Below are 21,450 nucleotides of genomic sequence, written 5' to 3' on the forward strand. Positions count from 1 at the left end.
CATCCAGCTTGAGGAATTTTTGCAAATATATACACCACGTAAGCACCATCCAGGTCAGACAGAGTATGTTTTTTGTTCCCCAGAAGGCTCCCTGATAGCCCTATCCAGTCAATACCCTCTCCCCAACGGCAAGTTCTGGTTTGCCTTGGATCACATAGACTCATTTTGCCTATTTTTTTAATATTTACTTATTTTTGAGAGAGAGAGAGACAGAGACAGAGGATGAGCAGGGGAGGGGCAGAGAGAGAGGGAGACACAGAATCCGAAGCAGGCTCCGGGCTCTGAGCTGTCAGCACAGAGCCCGATGTGGGGCTCGAACTCACGCACCACGAGATCATGACCTGAGCCAAAATCGGATGCTTACTCAACTAAGCCACTCAGGTGCCCCTGCCTGTTCTTGAACTTCATACCCATGGATCATACGACACACAGGCCTCTTGTGTCCGGCCCCTGTCACTCGTTACCGCATCTGAGAGTTACCCACAGTGCTGCAGGCGGTGGTAACAGTGCATCCCTTTGCTCCTTTTTGCTATGCAGCATTCTACTCTTTCAACAGTCGACAATTTAACCACCTTGAACCTTAACTCGGAAGGAGCAGCCCATGTGATGCTGACGCCCAGAGCCCTTCTTTTTCACTGTCCTCCTGGCCATGGTTGGGGGTGCGTTGGCTAGCAGGACAAGGGACTCCTGAGACGTCTCGTGGAGCCCCACTGTGACTGGCTGGCAGCTTCCGGGCCATCAGAGGCACAGACGTCTATGCCATCAGCCTCAGACGTACAACCAGGAGCCTCTTTGCTGCGCTTTCAGCTGGAAAAGTCACACGCTCCAATCATTCCCCAGCGGGGACTTTTCCAGGGCCTCCACGCGATGACTCTGTGGGCGGTGGGGGCCGCCATGGGGGCAGCAGCGGTGCCTCTATTATTCGGCTGGGATTTTTCCACTGCCCCCTCACCGTGTGGCCGACTTTCTGTGGTATCCTTTTCTAATCAACCCAGGAGTCTGTACGTAATCTCGGTCTCTCGGGCCTCCTGTGACTTAGGTCCCCAAACCCGACGGGCAACAGGTGCACTTGTGAAATGGCTGCTGGTAATAGTGAAAATCCGGAAACCACCTAAATGCCCGTGGTCAAGTTCAATCACTAGGGGCTCAGCAAGATGCCACCAGTCAACCAAACGAGGTGAGGACACGTGAACGGACCGTATGAACATCTAAGATACATCAGCAAGTGGGGACCACGTAAAGCAGAAGGCAGTACGCGCTGTGTCTACCCAAGGGGTAGGGTGAGGCTCTGCAGAAGTTTTGCTTTCTATATTCTCACGGCGTTTGATTTTTGTTGTTGCTGTTTTATAATCCGGATATTTTCTTTCTATAATTGGAAAATAAAAATAAAAGCAAAACTCACACGTCCTCCTCACCCCCACAAATCAAAGTTCTGTCAAAGGTGGTGCTGTTGGCCGCTTTTGCAGGGCTTACAAAAAGGACTCTGGTGAATTCCCTGTAAAGATAGTGCCATCTGTCTGCGTACCTCACAGCACAGTATCCTTCTAGGTCCCAATTCGGAAAGCCGTGTGATCCAGGAACTCCAGCGTTTCCTATTGCCCCAACCCCCACCTTCGATCCAGGAGCCCCAGGGAGAGCTGGGCTTAGGAAGGGTAACCAGAAAACAGACCTTTGGGGGGGGGGGGGGACGCTGGATTTAATGATAAAACCAGCCTGAGTGGACACTTCCACCTGCCAGACCCCACACCACGTTCCGCACACCCGCGGTCACGCTTAGTCCTCAAACCACCCCATTCCCCAGATACGAGTGTCATCTCTGCTCCACAGAAGCAGAAGGTGCAGCCTGGAGAGGACAGTTCGCCCCCAGAGCACGTGCAGGGCGAATCCGGCAGAGCTGGGCCCGGGGGCTGGGGGGCTGGAGTCCGGGGCCTGCACCACCGAGCTGGGTCTTCCCCTCTGTCAGTTTTCAGAAACCACTCACAATCCGCATCCAGGGTAACAAAAGCTGTTAACACGGGAAACCACTTAGGGAGAGTGAGTCAACTCACATCTGTCAACTCCCATTCATTCACCGGGAAGTGTGAGCGCAGGCTCCTGGGACGGCAGCACCACCTAGTGGCCACCCTGAGAGCCTCCGCTCAGCAGCCGGTTCCGGCCTCTCCCCGCTCCCTCCTGATAGGGATGCCACTGTCTTTACCCCCTTCCATCCACCAGAAACTTTTCCTAGACCCTTCTTGGGGACCTAGAGCCTGCTTCTGACACAGACATCCGGTCACTTGTCTTCTCTTCCCTACTCCTGGTGGGCAGGGCCCAGGGATCGCCGATCGCAAAGCGAGCCAGTCAAGCCCGGAGGAGGAGGACCTAAACCAACGTTTCCCACCCTGGGCTCTGCTGACACTCTGCGCTGATAGCCCTTTACCGTGGGGCGCGGTCCTGCGCATCCCAGGACTCCACCCGCCAGAGGCTAACAGCACCCCCAGCCCCTCACCCAACACGACACCGACAAATGTCCTCCTGGGGCACAGTCACCCCGGGGTGCGGGCACTGAACTAACGCAGCTGGACTCAAACCCCTTCCGGATCTGGGCACCGCTAGAGCGGTCACCACAGGCTCGTGACGCAACCTCTCCCGGCACGAAGTGAGGGTGCCCACAGCACCTGTCTCCCAGAGCGGCTGTGTCAGAGGAGGAGCCTGGGCTTAGTGAGGCCAGAGAAGGAGCTTGGGTCTCACTCTCGCTTGCTCCTGGGTTGTTCTTCCTCACCCTGCTACCTCCAGGGCCTGTGCTGTTGGCTGTTTTTTTTGTTTTTTTTTTTTTAATAGCAAGTGAGTTTTTACTGAAAGTTTAAGAATGCCGTAGTTTCTGTGGCAACTTACAAATTCGTAATATAATAATTGATACCTCAAACCAAGAAAACAATATAACCAAAACTTCATTTCCACTTAGCCATACTTCAGTTCTGTCTGTTAAAAATGTTCTTTTGGAGAATCCAGTGTGAACATCTTCTACTTTTCTTGAGTCATTTTCTCCAGGGACGGAATCACTCTTTAATGGACAGCACTCAGGAAGCTATTTGACGATACCCAGATCGTACTGGTATCTTGAGCACAGGTCTCCAAGGGGGCCCAGCTCCAATTTGCGAAGTAGGCCCAGTTCGGAATGGTTAACGAGGTGGTACCCAACGACGGTACTAATTGTTACCAAAAATTAGCAACTTTAGGTATCTTTGTTTTGGATTTCTGTGGTTCAGGCGCATCCAAGCTTTCTTCATAGTCTGCACTCGATCCCTTCGCCCAGCGGCCGGCTGTGACCATTCCGTCTGAATTCTCTCAGGGCAATCTCGCTTAAAATGTTCCACAGAACAACAGTCTACAGCAACCACCATCAGCACAGAGTCCCCTGGGATTCTCAGGACAAGCTATGGGCAGATGCCCCATTTCTCCACCAACAAAACATTCTGCGGGAGGAAATTCACCAAGAGCCGGGTCCACTTTGGCTCCGCCCTAGGTGAGTTCATGCTCTGTGGACCCACACTCCAGTGCCCGTATCGTGATTCTCGAGGATGGCTGGGCGATCTGCAATCCCGTGGCCAGGTTTTCTACAGTGGAAACCTACCACTGCATTTTTCTTTGCTGCTGGTCTTTTTAGTTTCCTTCCCTTTTCAAAGCAACTGCAATTTCTTCCCTTACCTCCTGAATGTTGCTATCATCTCCCCATTATGAACCACCTGTGAGTTTTGTCTTGGGTATTCCAGAAATCCATTTACACCTTCATTTAAGTTATCCTTTTTCTTTTCTTTTTGTGTTTTGCTTGAGGCGCATCATTTTTAACAGAGAGCCTACTGGCTTCAAGTTGTTTACCCTTTGGTAGGTTTTGGGCTTCGCCCTCAAACGACTCCTTCCTTCATGTCCTCCCATGATGTTGCAGCCAAAGGTCTCTTACTACATGCGGTAGTAACTCGTGCCCACCTGGTCACGGTATCATCAAAGGTACCTCATCAAACACGCAGGAACCCTCCAGGGCAGCTGACTTAGTGAGCCAGAGAAGCCCCTCCCTGTTGGCTGGTTATTCAGCAACCCCCACAAGTTATAAAGAAAAAAATATGAACAGCCCAGAACCATTCAGCGGAGAGGAACCCTCACAGCCCTTCCCAGTACCCCACTACACAGGGATAAACATGGTTAGGGACTGAACTGCACGGCCCCCAAATTATCATAGTCAAGCCCCGGCCCCCAGTGTGACTGTATTTGGAGACAGAAGCTTTAAGGAGGTAATTAAGGTTAAACAAGGTCCTACGGCGGGACCCTGGTCAAAGGTGGGTGTCCTTAAAAGAGGAAAAGATACCAGACTCACTACACACACGCGTGCACACCCACACACACACAGAAAAGGCCACGTGAGGACACAACGAGAAGACAGTCATCTGCAAACCAGGAAGAAAGGCCTCCCCAGAAACTAACCCTGATGGCACCTTGATCTTGGACTTCTAACGTCCCGAGCTAGGAGAAAATAAATTTCTGTTGTCTAAGCCACCAGGTCTGGGGCATTCTGTGACAGCAGCCCAAGCGCCCTAACACACACAGTAAGCTCAGACGTTCAAAAAGCCACACGAAAACCACGCCAAACTCCAGGCCGCCAAAGCTCAGCAGTGAGGGGGCAGGTACCAGGGGCTATCCTTACAGAGTGAGGTCTCGTGACTGATATTCTCAAAGAGGATGTTCAAGGTCTGCAGCAGCTGAACGCACACGTAGCGGCCTGATTTCTGCCGCAGGATGTTCAAGAAGAAAACAAACATGTTCTTCTCCAAGAAGAAGCTGGGGAGAGAAGGGTAAAGCATCAGAGGTTTGCTGCTACTCGTGCAGATACACGTCACCCCCTGGCTATGTGCACCGCGTGTGTGTGGGGGCCGCCCCCGGCCCCCAAAGGCATCCAGAGAGCAGCCAGGTCACACGGGCTGCGTGGCCCCGGCTCCTCCCCTCGCTCGATGCCTCCTTCCGCCACCACAAAACGCAGCCACTCACGCTCTCTCCCCAGAATCTGAGCACACGGCCGATCCTAGGAAGCCGTGACCTCGATTCCTACAGAAAGGGCGAGATCTTTACCGCCAAAGTGATTACACATTATTCTACCTATGCTTGGAAACCCGACAGGCAGCATTCTCCATCCAATACTCTGTATCCTCAGCTTTCCGTACTAGGCCTCTTTCCTTGGCTTTCGTATCTTTGAGTGTTAGTAACAACCAGCATTCCCTCCAATGGGGCAAAATAATGCTACTAAAAGAATATGGGTTTCCAAATCCAGGGAAAGAGACTGGAGGCAATTGAAGGGGCCGATGTGGCAGGGAGACCCTCGTCAGTCCCTAAGTCAGCTTCTGCCTTTCTTGTTCTGGACAGGACAGCTGTCTGCATGCAGCCCGGGAACACGCACTTTTGGGCTACGTGTTGGCTCTTTTAGTCTTGAAATGGAGACAGAACCCCCTATGCCTTTCTTTAAAGGAAGAAAATGGGGTTTTCTAGCTACATGTTCTCTGTATGCAAGCTAGGACCAGGTAACCTCTCATTTGGGACACTCACAACAGGTCCCTGCAGTCACATGTATCTGTCACTTAGTTCTGAGGGTCTCTCTCCCCTCGGCTCTCAGCTCCACGGTGGCAGGACCATGGGCCTGGCACTTGCTCGGGGCTACATAACCTCTGTTTGAATTCCTGAAAGGGTAAATGAATAAGTAAACATTATTCAACTTATTCAACTCTGATTCTGGGAGCCTGTCTGCCTACAAATGTCAGTCACGCTGATCCCAAGAATATTTCTACCATTTGACCCATTGTGTCCACCTGTGCTTCAGGTTGAATAAATCAGTAACTCCCAAGGGTCGCCCGACAGGCTCAGTGCAGCACAATGACCAATTTGGGAACTTGTTAATAATCAAAGTATAAAACAAACATCATGAGCCCATATTGATATAAATAAATGAGTGGGGTGCCTGGGTGGCTCAGCTGAACATCTGACTCTTGCTTTTGGCTCAGGTCACAATCTCACTGTGAGGTCGAGCCCCGCACTGAGCTCTGTGCGGACAGTCCAGAGCTTGCTTGGGATTCCCTCTCATTCTCTCTCTCTCTCTCTCTCTCTCTCTCTCTCTCTCTCTCAAAATAAATATTTTTTTTTTAATTTTTTTTTTCAACGTTTTATTTTTGGGACAGAGAGAGACAGAGCATGAATGGGGGAGAGGCAGAGAGAGAGGGAGGGAGACACAGAATCGGAAACAGGCTCCAGGCTCCGAGCCATCAGCCCAGAGCCTGACGCGGGGCTCGAACTCACGGACCGCGAGATTGTGACCTGGCTGAAGTCGGACGCTTAACCGACTGCGCCACCCAGGCGCCCCTCAAAATAAATATTTTTTAAAAAAGAGTCTGTTTCTTAAAAATAAACAACTCACTGAATACATAAATGGGGAAAAGAGACAAATCTGTGCAGATTTTCAAATACTGTACATAGCTACTCACCCCTTTCCAGAAGGTTGGAGCTTAATTCCAAGCCCCCAGGTGGGCTACATTGGGTGACTCTTTCAAACATGGTGTAGGGAATGGGGACAAGAGTAACTTTATAGTGGAAGAACCTGGCTGACACCACTTTAACCAAACAATCAGAGTAACTTCACTAGAGCGCAGGTGGATGTGGGGGCTGCTGATACCGTGGGCTGAAAAGGACATATTTGTTACAGTTGTTTCTACCCCAGGCTAATCATGAGTAAACATCGCAGAGACCCACATCGGGGTGGGGGGAATGGCCAGTACTTCTCAAACACATCAAGGTTTGCTCCTGAAAACAAGAGAAGACTGAAAATCAGTCACAGACCAGAGGTGGCTGGGAGATGCGACACTTTGCGGCACCGTGAGAGCCTGGACTGCGTTCCCAGAGCAGAAGGGGGATCTTAATGGAAGAACTGGCAAAATCCAAATCAAGTCAGGGGTCTACCGAACAGTCACGAACCAAGCTTCTCGGTTTTGACCAATGCACCCCAGTCATATAAGACGTTAACAGTGGGCGAAACGGGGTGAGGGGTGCTGGGGAACTTTCTGTACTAGCTTTGCAACTTTTCCATAAATCTAAAGTTATTCTAAAAGAAATGAATTAAAAACAAATTCTCCTGGGCACTCCACGGGGGGGCCATTTAGGAAGCACGGGGCAGTTGTTCTGAGACAACAGATTGGCTCAGAAAGTCCACGCTAGTCAAGAGGGACACGGTCTCTAGCCTTTAACCTAAGGGTCTATCTCATCCCCAAAACAGACAGCAACCGACCAAGCGGTTCCCCGTGCGTCCTGAGATGCATCTAGTCCCCTCTGCAGGCACCGCCTCCCTCCCTACTCCTGTTTTCCTTCGGGGAAGAGGCCGGCGTCACGGGTTTGCATTTTCCACAAGTACGGATGAAGACAGAAAGCTATCTGGAAAATCAGATTAGCTAATAAGCCAGGCTGGAAATGGAACTCCTTTACTTGTTTCAAAGGGGCTTTTTAAGGGGCCTCAAAGCTTCCAGTTGAGATTATCTTATATAAAAATAAAACCTGTCTTTGGTAGTGGTTGTAACCCGAGTCCCTCTGCACTCAGACACCGAGACAGGTTCTCCTGGGGAAGCTGTCCGTGGCCTCCAGCCTTTGCTTTTCATCCGTCCAACAGGGACATCTTTCCAAATTACCACGTGCTAACAATTCTGGAGCGCCTCCTCTGTACCGGGCAGTAGGCAGGAACTCTCCTTTAAAGATGAGGAAAGTGAGGCTGGACTAAAACTGCCCATCTAGGAAGTACGCCAACGAGAAGAAACCCCTTCGTGGACTCTGGGCGTGAGCTGCTTCGTGCCTGCCTACCAGCGGTGTGATAGGAGGTTAATGGGGACGCGGACACCGCCCCCGGGGCAGCTGGGAGACTCAGATTATCTCATCGGGAGCTCAGCACTGTGCCTGCCCAACAGTTAACACAATAAATATGAGCCCTTCGTGTCTCTCCAGGGCAGGGCCCTGTCAGCTCACTTCGAAGCTAACTTCCCAGGACGTTTTCTGCCCTTTGGGGAGGCTGTCAGATGCTACTTGGAAAATCATCCATGATATTTTCAGATTTTTCGAGAGACGCTCATGTCCCTTTCCCATTTTCAGCTTACATTTCTCCAGTGTCTCAAGGACATTTTGTATGGATAGAGATATAGATAGCTATCTGCGCAAGACCAGGCTGGTATCAGATCCTGATGTCATCAAGAATGACTCATGGGATACATTTAGAAAAATAGTCAAAGGGAGGAGAGTCAAAAAACAAAACAAAAAAACACATGAGAAACCCTTACTCAAATACAGAGCTGTCATTTTGATCTCCCCAAATTAGGATCTCGGTGATGGAACGGATGGTCTCCACTAGCAGGTTCCGGTTCTGTTCTGTGACTGTGGTGTTTTTGGTCAAAACGTGGTACAGATACCTGACGAAAAGGAAAGAAAATGAAGCATTACCAACTGAAATGGCCAACCAGGCTCGGTGACCGCCGGCGACGTTTCTGAGGACAACTAGCGGCCATAGCTCAGATGTGGTTAGCCCAACTCCCATCCAGAGATGCTACTCACCACCCAAGACACATGGCAGACAGTGTTGTGAAGGGTTAGCCAGAAACACGCCAACCCAAGCTGATGCCAGGGAACCATCAAGCCCTTGAAGACGGCCATCCTCAACCTCCGGTGTGCAAGAGAATCACCTGAAGGGTGGATACAGCGGGGGCTGCCGGAGCCCATCTGGAGACTCGGAACCAGCAGGACTCGCGGGCCTTGTCACACTCTCCCCACGTGATCCCGATGCTGGTGGAGCGAGTGCAGGCACACGGCCCAGGCCAAGAGTCTGGCATAAACCCCGCAGCCAGCCGGGCTGGTGCAGGGACTGAGAAAGGCGGAGTCACAGGTTAGGGAGGGTAGGTCCCCAAACCAGTCGCAGGGGCAAAAGCCACCTGCAGTCAAGACAATCACACGCCCATCAGAACCATCAGAAGTGATAGCTGGACTAAACCCTGCGGCTCGAGGTTCAAGGCACCGACCTCAGGTGCTGAATGCCCATCAAAGTTAAGTGGGTCTGGGAGGGAGGCTCCTGCACTGTGCCCCATGCTCCCCAAAGGCCTGGGCTGCACCAGGCCTGAGCCCGCCGCCGGGGGAGAGGCAGGCCGACCCGGACCCAGCCTCAGGCCGCTACTGGTGATCAGGACAACTGAAAGAATCACCGAGGCTGGTCCTGGGCAGTGTGGGGACTAGCGTCTGGCCGAGTGCCCTGGGCGGGGGGGGGGGGGGGGGGGTGGGGCCCCACAGCTTGTAAGGGATGGCGTTGCTGCAAATGGCAAGAGCTCCTTCTCTTCTACGGCTGAGTAACAGTCCGTTGTATATACACCACATCTTCAGCCGTTTGTCAGTCAGTGGGCACTTGGGCTCTTCCAGAAGTTGGCTATTAGGGACAGTGCGGCTGTCAACACCGGGGGGCCTCTGCCCCCTCGAATTAGTCTTTTTGCATCCGACACACACGGAGCTTGAGAGTGTTACGCTAAGTGAAATGAGCCAGAGAAAGACAAATACTGTATGATTTCACTCATCTGTAGAATTTAAGAAACAAAACAAACAAACGGCGGGGGAGGGGGGTGCAAAAAAAAGGGGCAAACCAAGAAACAGACACTTAACTATAGAGAACTGACAGTTACCAGAGGAGAGGGGGTAGGGGGATGGGTGAGACCGGTGATGGGGATTAAGGCGTGCACTTTCCCAGGTGCAAAGTGTTGAACGGCTCAATTCTACACCTGAAATGACTCTTATGCTTGTCAACTGGAATTTATATAAAAACTTGAAGAGTCGTTAAGACGGCGGGGCATCTGCGTAATTCGGTCGGTAAAGCGTCTGACTTTGGCTCAGGTCATGAGCTCGCAGTTCCTGAGTTTCAGCCTCGCGTCGGCTCTCTGCTGTCAGCAGAGAGTTCACTTCAGATCCTGTCTCCCTCTCTCTCTCTGCACCCCCCACTCTCGAGCACACTCGATCTCTCTCTCTCTCTCGCAAAAAAAAAAAAAAAGTTAAAAAAAAGATGGTGACTCTCGAGGACGTTCGATCTCTCTCTCTCTCTCTCTCTCTCTCTCAAAAAAAAAAAAAAGTTAAAAAAAAAAAAGATGGCACCTCCAGGCTAACTTCAGCTGTCACGGTTGGGGAAGGAAAAGGGGACACTAAGAGGAAGTGACTCAAGAAGGGTCACCTCCTGACTTCTTTTACGGCTACCTTCAGTTTGGAGGTGGGGCTGGTGAGAGCAAGGCAGGGAAAGAATAGACAGGATCCTGCCATCGAAGATCTCTAAAAATGGGTAGGGTATAGGGGCGCCTGGGTGGCTCAGTCGGTTGACCGGCTGACTTCGGCTCAGGTCATGATCTCGCAGTTTGTGAGTTCGAGCCCGGTGTCGGGCTCAGTGCTGACAGCACAGAGCCTGGAGCCTGCTTCAGATTCTGTGTCTCCTCCTCTCTCTGGCCTTCCCATGCTCATGCTCTGTCTCTCTCTGCCTCTCAATAGTAAATAAATGTTTAAAAATTTTTTTAAAGAAATGGGTAGGGTATCTTAAAGAGGTAGAACCTTGCAGATGGAACAGTCAGGATGAATCTGCTTCAGGGGACTGGGTTTTATTTATTAATATTGTTGCTGTTTGTTCTGTTTTAAAGACCATATAATCAGTTACTTAATCATTTCATTAAAGATTGCATGCAACTTTTAACACAACAACTAGAACAGCTCTCCAAAAATAGAGATCTCCACCACCTGTGCCCAAATCTCCAGGCGAGGCTGCATATGGGCCTGGAGGCCAGCTTCCCCCTGTGCCAAGGGACCCCCATACGCTGAAGCTGATGGGGGGGGACCCACTCTTGAATCTATGCCTCCGTTCCCTTCCAGCGCATTTTCGCCAAGAAGCTCAAAGCAGAGTTTTTCAAATTGTGCTTCACGGGACCCCGGCATCAGAAACCCCTGTTTCAGCTGCAGATTCTAGCTCCCCACCCCAGACCCACTGAATCTGATTCTGGGGTGCAGACCCCCAAGTCTGCATTCTGAATAAGCTCCCACGAAAGTTTCAGAGTAGTTGTGTCACCCACACCACAGCCATCAGTGTCATTCTGGGTACAACCCACAGTGTGCCCCCTACCATGCCAGGGCAGGTGCTGTTGACGGGGGGGGGGGGGGGGGGAGGGGCAGATCCTCCCCCCCTCTGGTGTTTCCTTCTGCCGAGGGGATGGAATCCATTAGCCTCCCACTAACACACTCCTGGCCTCATAGGAAGCAGCGGCCTGGGGGCCCGGGGAAGCGGCTCTGCTCTGAAAAACCACCGTAGGGAGAGGAGAGTTTAAAATCTTATGGTCAGCCCTGGCTTCTAACTCCTGACATCTCTTGGTGAAGTCTTCTGTGTTGAGAAGCAGGAGCTGGTGTGCTGAATTAAGAATATGCAGCCAGGGGCACCTGGGTGGCTCAGTGGTTAAGCATCAGCCTTCAGCTCAGGCCATGATCTCACAGCTCATGGGTTCAAGCCCCATGTTAAGCTCTGTGCTGACAGCTCAGAGTCAGAGGATTCTGTCTCTACCTCTCTCTGCCCCTCCCCCACTCACACTGTGTGTGTGTGTGTGTGTGTCTCTCTCTCTCTCTCTCAAAAACCAGTAAACATTAGAAAAAAATAAAAATATGCAGTTGGATGAAGAGGCAGCGGCCACCCACATGGGGGCGGCAGGTAGCCCCCTTAGTACGGGAGCCCCCACCTTGGGGAAGTGAAACCCGAGGCGGGGAGGGAGGATCATTTTGTTTGAAGATGTCGTTTCAACACCCACGCAAAGGAAGGAGAGTCACGAGATTGATTACGTATGGATCCCAGAAGCTGGGGGCAGGGGTCATGCCATGAGCCAGAGGACCCGCTTCTCCATCCCAGGTGAGGGAGGCAGGAGGTAGAGACAGGGTAGCACCTATTACTGTGAGGCTCCTTGCCCCTCACACATTTTGTCTTAGGGTACATCTGGAACTGATTTTTTGTGGATGGTGTAAGATATTGGCCAAAATTCACTTTTTCCATATGGATATCTAGTTGAGTCAGCATCCTTTGCTAAAAAGGTCCTGCTTTCTCCCATGCACTCTAACGTCCCCTCTGTCGTTTATCAGATGACCGCACCTGCAGGGACTCTTTCTGAATGCTCTAGTTCCACTGATCTATTCACTACCTTTGTGCTGATACCATGATGTCCAATGACTGCGGCTTTGTGATAAATCTTCCTAGGTGATAATGGAAGTGCTCCCGACTTTTTTCCCTTCTTTTTTCCCCCCAATATTACACTGGCTATTTTTGGCCCTTTGCATTTCCATATAAATTTGAAAATCACCTACTCAACTTTCACAAAAACACTTGCTAAGATTTCCTTTAAGATTGCCCTAAATCTATAGCTAAATATAGAGGGAACTGACATCTTTACAATAAAGTAACATCATGACATTTACATTTCTTTCAGCGTTTGCTGCAGAGAGATCTTGCCTATCTTTTGTTAAGATTTATTTGTAGGTAACTGATGTTTTTTGATGGTGTTGTAAATGGCAGTGTCTGAAACATTCATTTTCTCGATGTTGGCTGTCAGTTGTTGCAAATACCCACGACATCTCAATCGCTAAATTTCTGTGATGATTGTACCTGCACCTTGCCCATCTTTTCACTCCCACTATGGCTGTGCCATAGTTTATGTGCCTCAAGTTTAATAACTTTCTGATTTTGAGTTTAACACTCATTTGAGAAAGGCTGAACACTTCAACAACAATAACAAAGGGGATGTCAATCCTGCCACTGCCCAGACATGAGCGCTGCTGTAGTGTAATGTATTGGGTCTCTTCCTTTGCCATGGATATTTACATGGCGGAGCTCATGCGTATATCATTTCCATGCCCATCTTTCCCCCTTCCCCATACTTAGGGTAATAAAAGCATTTTTGTTACAACATCGGCAAGCATCTATAATGGCTACATTGTATACCATTTAGAAAACAAGCACAGGAGTTACTCTTCTGCTGGACGTTTGGATTCCTCATTGTTCAGACGATCAACAATGTTACCATGGCCGTCTTTGGGGGCCGTCTTTGGGGCAAGGCTGTGACCCTGAGTTTCCAAGGGCACAAGGACAGATTTTTCTCTTACAGTGATCACTGGTACAAGGAAAACATTTTCTCTCAAACTCTGCGTGTGCACATTCTTATCATCACCATCACAAAACAGTTGCAGCCTACTTTGCTCGGCCCTCCTGACTGCTTCAGATGTAACCACTAATTAAACCCTTACAATAATCCTGCAGGACTGATGCTCTGGGAGGCCAGGGCCTGCACAGAGTCCTGATAGAGGGGACCCAGACGGCCTGACTCCAGATCCCCTGCTTAGAACCATTAGAGTATAGAAAATGCAGACAATGCAGGAAACGCTATTATTAACCAAGCATTTACATGAAGTTATGAATGCCCTACATGCAAGAAAACCGAGCAGATAAACAACAAACCAAAAAGGCATGAAAATACATGTCAGATTGTAAAGTCAGTCCTCATAACTGACTCTTACTCTGTTTCCTTGGACAACAGCCAACATCACGGAATCCCCAGCACAGGCTCTGTAGAACGGAGGCTCTCAGGATCAAAACCCTGCCCATGAGCGACCTCTACCTGGAGACCAGCTGAAGAGCCTGAAATGCCTGGCGAGTGGAAAACCACAGCCTATTGCCAGTGTGCAACCGACACACCGGAGGCTCCTCGCCAAGGACAATGGGCTGTAAACAAATTCTGCCCCACAGACCCTGCTCTCTCAAGAACCACTTATCTCACAGGTTAAACCATTACGATCAACAACAATTATGTCCACTTCAGAGACGGATACACTAAGTTCATACGGGTTTTATGACTTGTATCAGAATATGCCTCTTAGAATGCTCCTACTGGAAGATCCTGAAACTGACCCGTACGCTGAAGGGTAAGAGGAGTGGCAGAGGCCTAGACGAGAAGTCCACTCCCCCAAAGCCAGGCCCCAAATAACAACGTCTGGGGCGGGGGAGGGGGGGGGAGACAGAGGGACATACAGCCTTTGTCTATTTGGTCTGCTCAGCACTGTGGGGGAGACCACTGCTAACAGCATCCACCCTGCGCCTTGAAAACCACCCCTGGTCAGGGCCCAGCCTTCTGGCCAGCAGCACAAGGCCCGGCTCCTCATGGGGTGCAACCAGACCAGAGGATTGGGGAAAGGTGTTACAGGTGGTGCTTCTCCCGATGAGTCACCCCAGAAAGATGCCAAACTGGGCCAGCCAGCGAGACCGGGTCCGAGATTCGGGGAGCTGGCAACCACACGAGGGTGTAGGCAGGGCTCTCGGCCCTACACAAAGCCACAGCTCCAGCATGGTCACTGGGAACCAAATTGGCCAGAGCAGGCCGATGTGGAGAAAAGCCTGGCCAGACTTGCCTCTTACACTCACCATGCGATAAACACTCCTTGATCACTTATCGTGTGCCAGGCCCTGCGCCGGCATCTAACAATTCCCAGGTGGACAAGATAGGCCGGTCTCTGTCCTTATGAGGCTTACGTTCAAATGGGGAGAGACAAACACATGATCACACAAGAGTACTTCTGATGGCAAAAGGACATGCCTGAGGAACCCGGGGCAGCTTCCCGGGCATCTAACTCGCGGCCAGGATAAAGCCTGAAAAGCCCTGAGCCTCTAACAGCTGGTCTACCTCTGGGGATGGTAAGACTGTGCGTGACAGTGGGCACACTGAGCGGGACAGTGGGCACCACAAGTGACATTAGAGACGACAGTAGAGCTTCTTGCTGGCTGAAGTCACAGGGCAGTTTTTATGGAAGACCTGGTACTTCAACGATGCAGGTGGGCGTCTGGACGGGCAGGAAGGGGAGGGGAGCTCCAGGGGAGAGCAAAGATGAAGACAGGTGGGCGTGTGAGGTGTGTCGAACAGGGAGCGAGAGAGGAGGTCCGTGAAGCTGCACAAGAAACACCCCCGGATTAGGGCCGGCTGCCACCCTCGCTTCCCAGGAGGCCAAGGGGACGCCCGCCTCCTGCTGGGCCCTCCCCCAACCGGTTCCAACTCTGGCTGCACCGCGGCACTCTGGTTAATTCTTCAACGGCTGCCCACTGTTCTCAGCCTGATGTCCGAATTCCTTCACATAATTTAAGGAGATGTCTCTGTGACCTCTCCCGCATCATGAGCCTGCTGTGGGGTCCCGCACTGCCCCCTCACCCCACGTACACCACCCTTAGTGAGTAACCTGAGCCCTTCTCTCCTCCAGGCTTCTCAAACATGGTTTGGTCTGCTTCAAGTATCGTCCCTCCCACCCCGCCCCTACAGCCGGGCACACCCCTCACTCTTTACATCCCCATTTAGATGGGTGTCTGCCAGGCGCCTGGGTGGCTCAGTCGGCTGAGCCTCTGACTGGATCTTGGCTCAGGTGTTGATCTTGCAGTTTGAGGGACTGAGCCCCCTGTCGGGCTCTGTGCTGACAGCACAGCACAGAGCCTGTGCGGGATGCTCTCTCTCTGCCCCTCTCCCACTCGTGCGTGCTCCCTCTCTCTCTCTCTCTCATAAATATATATTTAAAAATAAATAAATAGAATTTAAAAAACTTTTTAAAAACGGGTGTCTGCCTACCAAAGAGGCTCCTGACTCCCTAGCCTGCATTACAGGGCCCTCATGCCGAACTGGATGGATGGGAACAGAGTCTAGAGCACTCCGACGGCCTGGAAGAACTCGGACCTGACACGATGGGTGCTTGCGCTCATTATGAGTGATATGGTGAATATGATATCCTAAAAATTAATCTGACAACACTGTACCCTTAAAAATCATCAGTGTTCTCTTAGGCAAAAGTAGACTGTACCAGGAATACGTGACCATTTGCCTGCTAGGTATACATTCCTCTTCTCTTTGGGTAACAACCCCTAATTTTCCCAGGGGGAACCTCCCCTGTCTCTCATTCTCTGTCCACCAGCTTGGGGGGGGGGGGGGCTGATGCCACCCCAGCTCCAGGAAAGGGCCAAGTACAGCACCAAGGGTCAAGGGCTAAGGGTCAGGGATGGGCATGAGATCCCCAGGTGGTCCAACTATACCCACTTCTGGACTTCTGCTGGCAATATTTAGAAAAGATGCTCCCTTTTTCCCCACGGATTGCTAGACAGCTATGACGTAAGCCTGGAGCCCGCTAACGATGGCACCAACACAGGAGATACGCAGAGACAAGAACGGTAAAGACACAGACTCTGACAGCTTTTGTCTGAACACCTGCACTCAGCCGTGGCGTAGCTAGCGATCGGAGCCAATCCCTTCCATTTGGGGCCTAAGGCAGTTCTAGGTGGGTTTCTGTCACTGGTGACCAAGACTGTGGACCCCCACGCAAAGGTGATCAGAGTGAAGGCAACGAAATAACCTAACACCACAACAGTCCTACCAGCAGCATGCTAACTGGCAGTTCCTGCTAAAGGTGATCTCGCGGTAGCAATCCTGCAAATGCGTCAGCAAAGATTCTCCTTGCTGGTGGGCATTCGGCAGTCACTGTCACAGCCGTGCCACCAGTGTGGGCAGCACACCACCCACCCGTGACATGTAGCAAATAACCTCTTACTATCTCAGTCTCCCTCAACTAAATCGCTAACTCAGGTCGGTCGACAAAGACCACAGGCACACAGTTTTCCGTTACTTAGCAAAAGTAAAATCCTAACAGGCTGCCTCCTTTCCAGGGTGAAAGCGGAGAACATTATGACGAATAACGTGGTTCAAAAGCAATTCCGGCTCTCTCTGTTATTAGCCTCTCAATTTTTCTTTACATCGCAAACTGTTCTTAAAAATAGTCTGTTTTGAAAAGGGGGACGGCTCCTAGGTGCCCTGCATGTCAAAAAAAAAAATTTTTTTTTCAATCCTAAATTCTTTTATTTACCTTAATCTTTCCACCCACACTGCCATGAATATATTAGGAACTGTCACTTGTCACTGGCAGCCTGACCAATTTGTATCAGTTGCCCAGGACTTTCCCAGTTTTAGTACTGAAAGTGCCACGTCCTGGGAAATCCCTCCATCCCAGTCACTCCGGGGTGGTCACCCTTCGTGTCAGGTGAAGCCCAAGTCCCATTTTACCTCCACCCTTATTTCCTACAACCACCAGCGCCACCTTGAAACTCCACAAACCCAGGGTCCACCCCCCCACACCCTGCGGCCCCACATGATGGCTCCTGCTTGTCCCTGAAGACTTTGCTCTGGTGTTGCCTCCCCCAGAAGGCTTCCAAGGGTTCCTACAGAACCCTGGACCTACAGAGATCCCGGCATCTGTCACGCTGTATAGTCTGGGTGTTATGGCTGTGTCCCCCACCAGCCTGTGAACTCCCTCAGGGAATGAGCTGTTGTGTACCTAAGGCCCAAGATGTTTACTATCAGAGCCAAACGAAGAACGTCACAAGCACTGGGGTGAGGACCAGCTGTTTACGGCACTCTTTTCCAAGTCATCTTGGGATCTTCCGAGTCCCACACCGATAGGTAAATCGCCGAGTTGCTCAGACTGTAATACGGATTAAGCTCATCTGCCTGACCCAGGACAGGCAGCTTGGGTTTCCAAAAGCACCCAATGGCCTTTTAACCTAAACAGTGAAACTGGGCAGTGCCCAGATACGTAAAAGGAATCTGTGAACCTTTACCATCCCCTGGCTGGCCGGAGGGTAAATGCTCCGTTGGGCACAGAGACTGAGCCAAGTTGCGAGTCGCTTCCCAAACCAACTTGGGAGGAAGTTTCATTCAGAAAGACAGTGCAGTGGGTACAGGCATCAAGGGCAAACCCTGGCTTTGACCCGTTTCAGCTGTTGTCACCTTGGGGCAAGTGACTTAGCCTCTTTGAACCTTAGCTTCCCCTTCTATAAAACGGAAAACTGTAACAGTTCCTACACCTCAGAGACTTGCGAGGACTCAGAAATCACACAGAAGTCCTGAGCGAGGACCTGGCAGAGAAAATGCACTCAATAATCATTCAGGTACTTGACAAGGGCTAGAGTCAGGCAGAGCTAGGGGAAAGCCTGCAGGTGCCTGGACGCTGGCAGGAGGCCCAACCTCCTTTAGATATTCATCCTTCCCTGTCTCAGACACATCCACCCACTCTCTAAATTCCTGAAATCCTTACGCCTCTCCCTTTCCAGTCCAGCTGCCCTCCCGTTTAAGATTCCTGGCTTCCCTACACACCCCTACCCTGTCTATGCCTCTCTCCTCCCTGTGTCCTCTCTCATCACCCCCACCAAAACCATTCCTTGATACATCCTGATCCCTGCTGCCTCCTACTCTTCAAGACTCACACACATTTATTAAACGCCTGCTCCATGCTAGAAAGGACACAGCTGAGAAGCAAAGGATCCCCGCCCCTGGCCAAATGAGAAGCCCCATCTAATTTCCCTCCCACCAATCCTTTCCCTGGGCCCCCATCTTCCTTCTACTGCTCCCCGCCTCCCCCCTCCATCCTTCTTCCTTCCCATTAATAATCTTGGGAGCTCCCTCCGGAAACCAGTCTATTTCTTACCACCAAAGGTTTGCCTTCTCCCAACTCCACTGCCGCCCCACACACTATGTTTTCCTCCCTGGAGTCATTCCCTCCGCACAACTCTCTATTTTCCATCAGCACCTCCAAACACCCCCCCCCACACACACACACACCAAAAATTCCATGTTTGTCTACATGTTCTGCACCTGTCCCAATTCATTCGTTTGTTGTTTCATTCTTTCAGTAGCCACTGAGCTCCTACTGTGTGCCAGGCACACAGCACGAGATGCTGAGAATACCACCGTGAGCAAAAAAAGGGGTCTCTTCTCCCCTGGCAGTAACAGTTGAGGAGCAGACCGAAAAGGAGCGAAAACAAGCAGGGTAAGTGCAGACAGTGGAGCTATGCATTGAATGAAATCAAGAGAAAGATCAGATGGAAAGGAATGGAGGTGGGTAAGCACTTGAGGCAGGGTGGTCTAGGAAGGCCTTCCCTAGCTGATAGACACAGTGACCGCCATCAGCCACGTACTGTGTAACAGACACGGGATCAATGTCTCTCCATGCGTGACATGATTGAATTCTTGCACAACGGTTCACCAACCCCGTTTGCAGAGGGGGCACCAGAGGCTCAAGGAGGCCAAGTAATCTGTCCAAGGTCACACAGCTATTAAGTGGTGGAATCAGGATCTGAATGCAGGTCTGATGCACGCCTGCTTCCCAGGACCACGTCTGCCACCTGTCCTTCCCCCAGAGCTCTACTTCTGCTAGTCCTCCCCATAGTCTCCACCAAGGGGGAAAAAAAAATATTTTCATTACTGCCGTTCATTGAGCACTCGTGCGTGCTTCCAGTTTTGCGTGCATTCTCTTATCCTCCCCTCAAAACGATAAGAAGCAGGTGCTGTCACTATACCCGTTTTACAACTGAGGAAACTGAGGCCTAAAAATTCACGCACTTACGTTCAAACCCTGATCTGACTCCTGGGTCCAGCCCTCTGACTCCTAAGCTGTCCAGCCTAAGAAGTACCACCCTGGTCAGCTTGGTGCCCACCGCTGCCCGCCGGCGACAACGAAGTCTGCATCCATAAACTGAAACCTCCTCCCCTTACTTTACAGACGGGGGTGCCGAGACTCCGAGAAGCTAAGCCACTTGCCCAAGGTCACACAGCGAGGAGCGACGGTGTCAGGGTTCGAATCCAAGCGCCCTGACTCCAGAGCCCTCGCTCTTAACCACCATGCAGTCTTTCCCGGGCGTCTCTCTCCGCCCTCCACCTCGCTCTCACACCTCGCAGAGGCCCCGGCCCGGGGCTATGCGCCCCACTCCCACGTCCAGCCCCGCGGCCTGCCCCCCTCGCCCCCCAACAAACACACTCACTTGAGGTGGTCCAAGGAGTGGATGTTGCGGGAAGACTTGCCGTGGCCCCCGCCCACCCAGCTCCGCGAGCGGCCAAACATGTCGGCGGCCCCGACCCGTTGCCCGCCTCACGGCCTCATGCCCGAGCGGCCGAGCGACCGAGCGCCCGCAGCGGCAGCACAAGCGGAGGAGGCAGCGGCGGAGGTGGTAGAGGGACCGCCAACCACCTTCCTCCCCGGCCCACAGCTCCGCACTGACATTCAGCCGGAACCGGCCGTTCGACCGCCGCGCTTTACGGCCGCCGCCACGGGGAACGCTGGGAAATGCAGTCCTCCCGCGAGGCCCCCGCCGAGAGGACTCTGCAAACGAACTACGACGCCCGGCGTGCATCACGCACCTACGGACCTGCGGCCTTGGAGAAGAGGCGGAGCGAGAGGAGAGCCCGCAGTATCGTATGGTGGGCGGGAATGGGAAACCTGTGCGCGGAGCCTTGAGGAGGGCATCGGTGAAGTTGGGTGACTCAAAGTAACCGCAGTGTTGATAATTATTAGCTTTTACGATAAGAATAGCTATTGCACTATATATACTATGTGCCAATGTCCTAAGCGATTTGCATGTATTGTTACTTGATTCTAACAACCAGCCTATGACGCGGATACTGTTATCCCCATGCCGCCCCCCTCCTCCCCGGGAAATCTGAATCACAGGTTTAAGGGATTGACTTACCTACGCTCATGGTTCAAACCCTGGCACCCTTATTTAATGCCCCAATAAGCTACTAATCTGTACCAAATTGGTAATGGCCTTGATCTTAACAATTTTTTTCTTTCCCCACATGAGCCAAGAAGTGTATCTAAATTTCTGTCCTGGGGAGTGACAGGTTCCCTGGAGGCAAGACTGCCGTGGACATTATTCATTCATTCATTTCTACACCAGACAGTTCTCTACAATCTATGGTGTCCCATTAACTGTGTTCAGACTTGGGCTAAGGACCAATGTTCTCCCCACTTCCTAGCACAAAGTTTTGCACATCATAGGTGCTCAACAAATACTGGCAGAGTGCGGCGCCTGGTGGCTCCGTGGGTTGAGCATCTGACTCTTGGCTTCCCTCAGGTCATAATCTTGAGGGTGACCTCCAGCTTGGGATTCTCTCTCTCTGTCTCTCTGCCCCTCCCCTGCTCGCGCTTTCTTTCTCTCCCAAAATAAACCACAACAAAAATACTGGCATAGTGAATGAATGATTGCATGAAGGTTTCACCTTCAGCAGTTGGAGAATTAATGGTTTTCTCTGTAATTCATCTGAGGGGCAAGAAAACAGCCATGGAGAAAAAGGGCAGGCATGTTCTCCAGACGCATGCGGACCTAGCATCTTCTTGGGTCCTCCCTTTTCCCTGGGCCTAGATTTCCTGATCTGTAGAAAGTGGTAACATACTACACTACCCCATCTAGCTACAATGAAGCAATGTATGTAAAGCACCCAGCTCAGTGTGGCCTGAGATGTCAAGATCTGTTGAACTGCTCTGGAAGATTGCTTTGGGCAAGATCAG

At 51.4% G+C, this 21,450-nt stretch overlaps 1 protein-coding gene and 1 pseudogene across 1 annotated transcript in view; both read right to left on the reverse strand.

The window, feature by feature from the left end:
* Positions 1-20,171, reverse strand: part of CLEC16A (C-type lectin domain containing 16A) — a 204,378-nt gene extending 184,207 nt beyond the window's left edge. Inside the window, exons 1-3 of the mRNA XM_040459036.1 lie at positions 19,925-20,171; positions 8,331-8,459; positions 4,679-4,812 (exon numbers count right to left, since the gene is read on the reverse strand). Of these exons, the coding sequence (XP_040314970.1) occupies positions 4,679-4,812; positions 8,331-8,459; positions 19,925-20,004 (343 nt within the window). The 5' untranslated portion in view covers positions 20,005-20,171. The remainder of the gene's footprint in view (positions 1-4,678; positions 4,813-8,330; positions 8,460-19,924) is intronic.
* On the reverse strand, positions 1,677-4,119 carry LOC121019806 (zinc finger CCHC domain-containing protein 9-like; annotated as a pseudogene).
* Positions 20,172-21,450: the final 1,279 nt, after the last annotated feature.

This window comes from Herpailurus yagouaroundi, unplaced genomic scaffold, assembly GCF_014898765.1.
Source record: "Herpailurus yagouaroundi ecotype Mexico unplaced genomic scaffold, PumYag 222, whole genome shotgun sequence".
NCBI classification, from domain to species: Eukaryota; Metazoa; Chordata; class Mammalia; order Carnivora; family Felidae; genus Herpailurus; species Herpailurus yagouaroundi.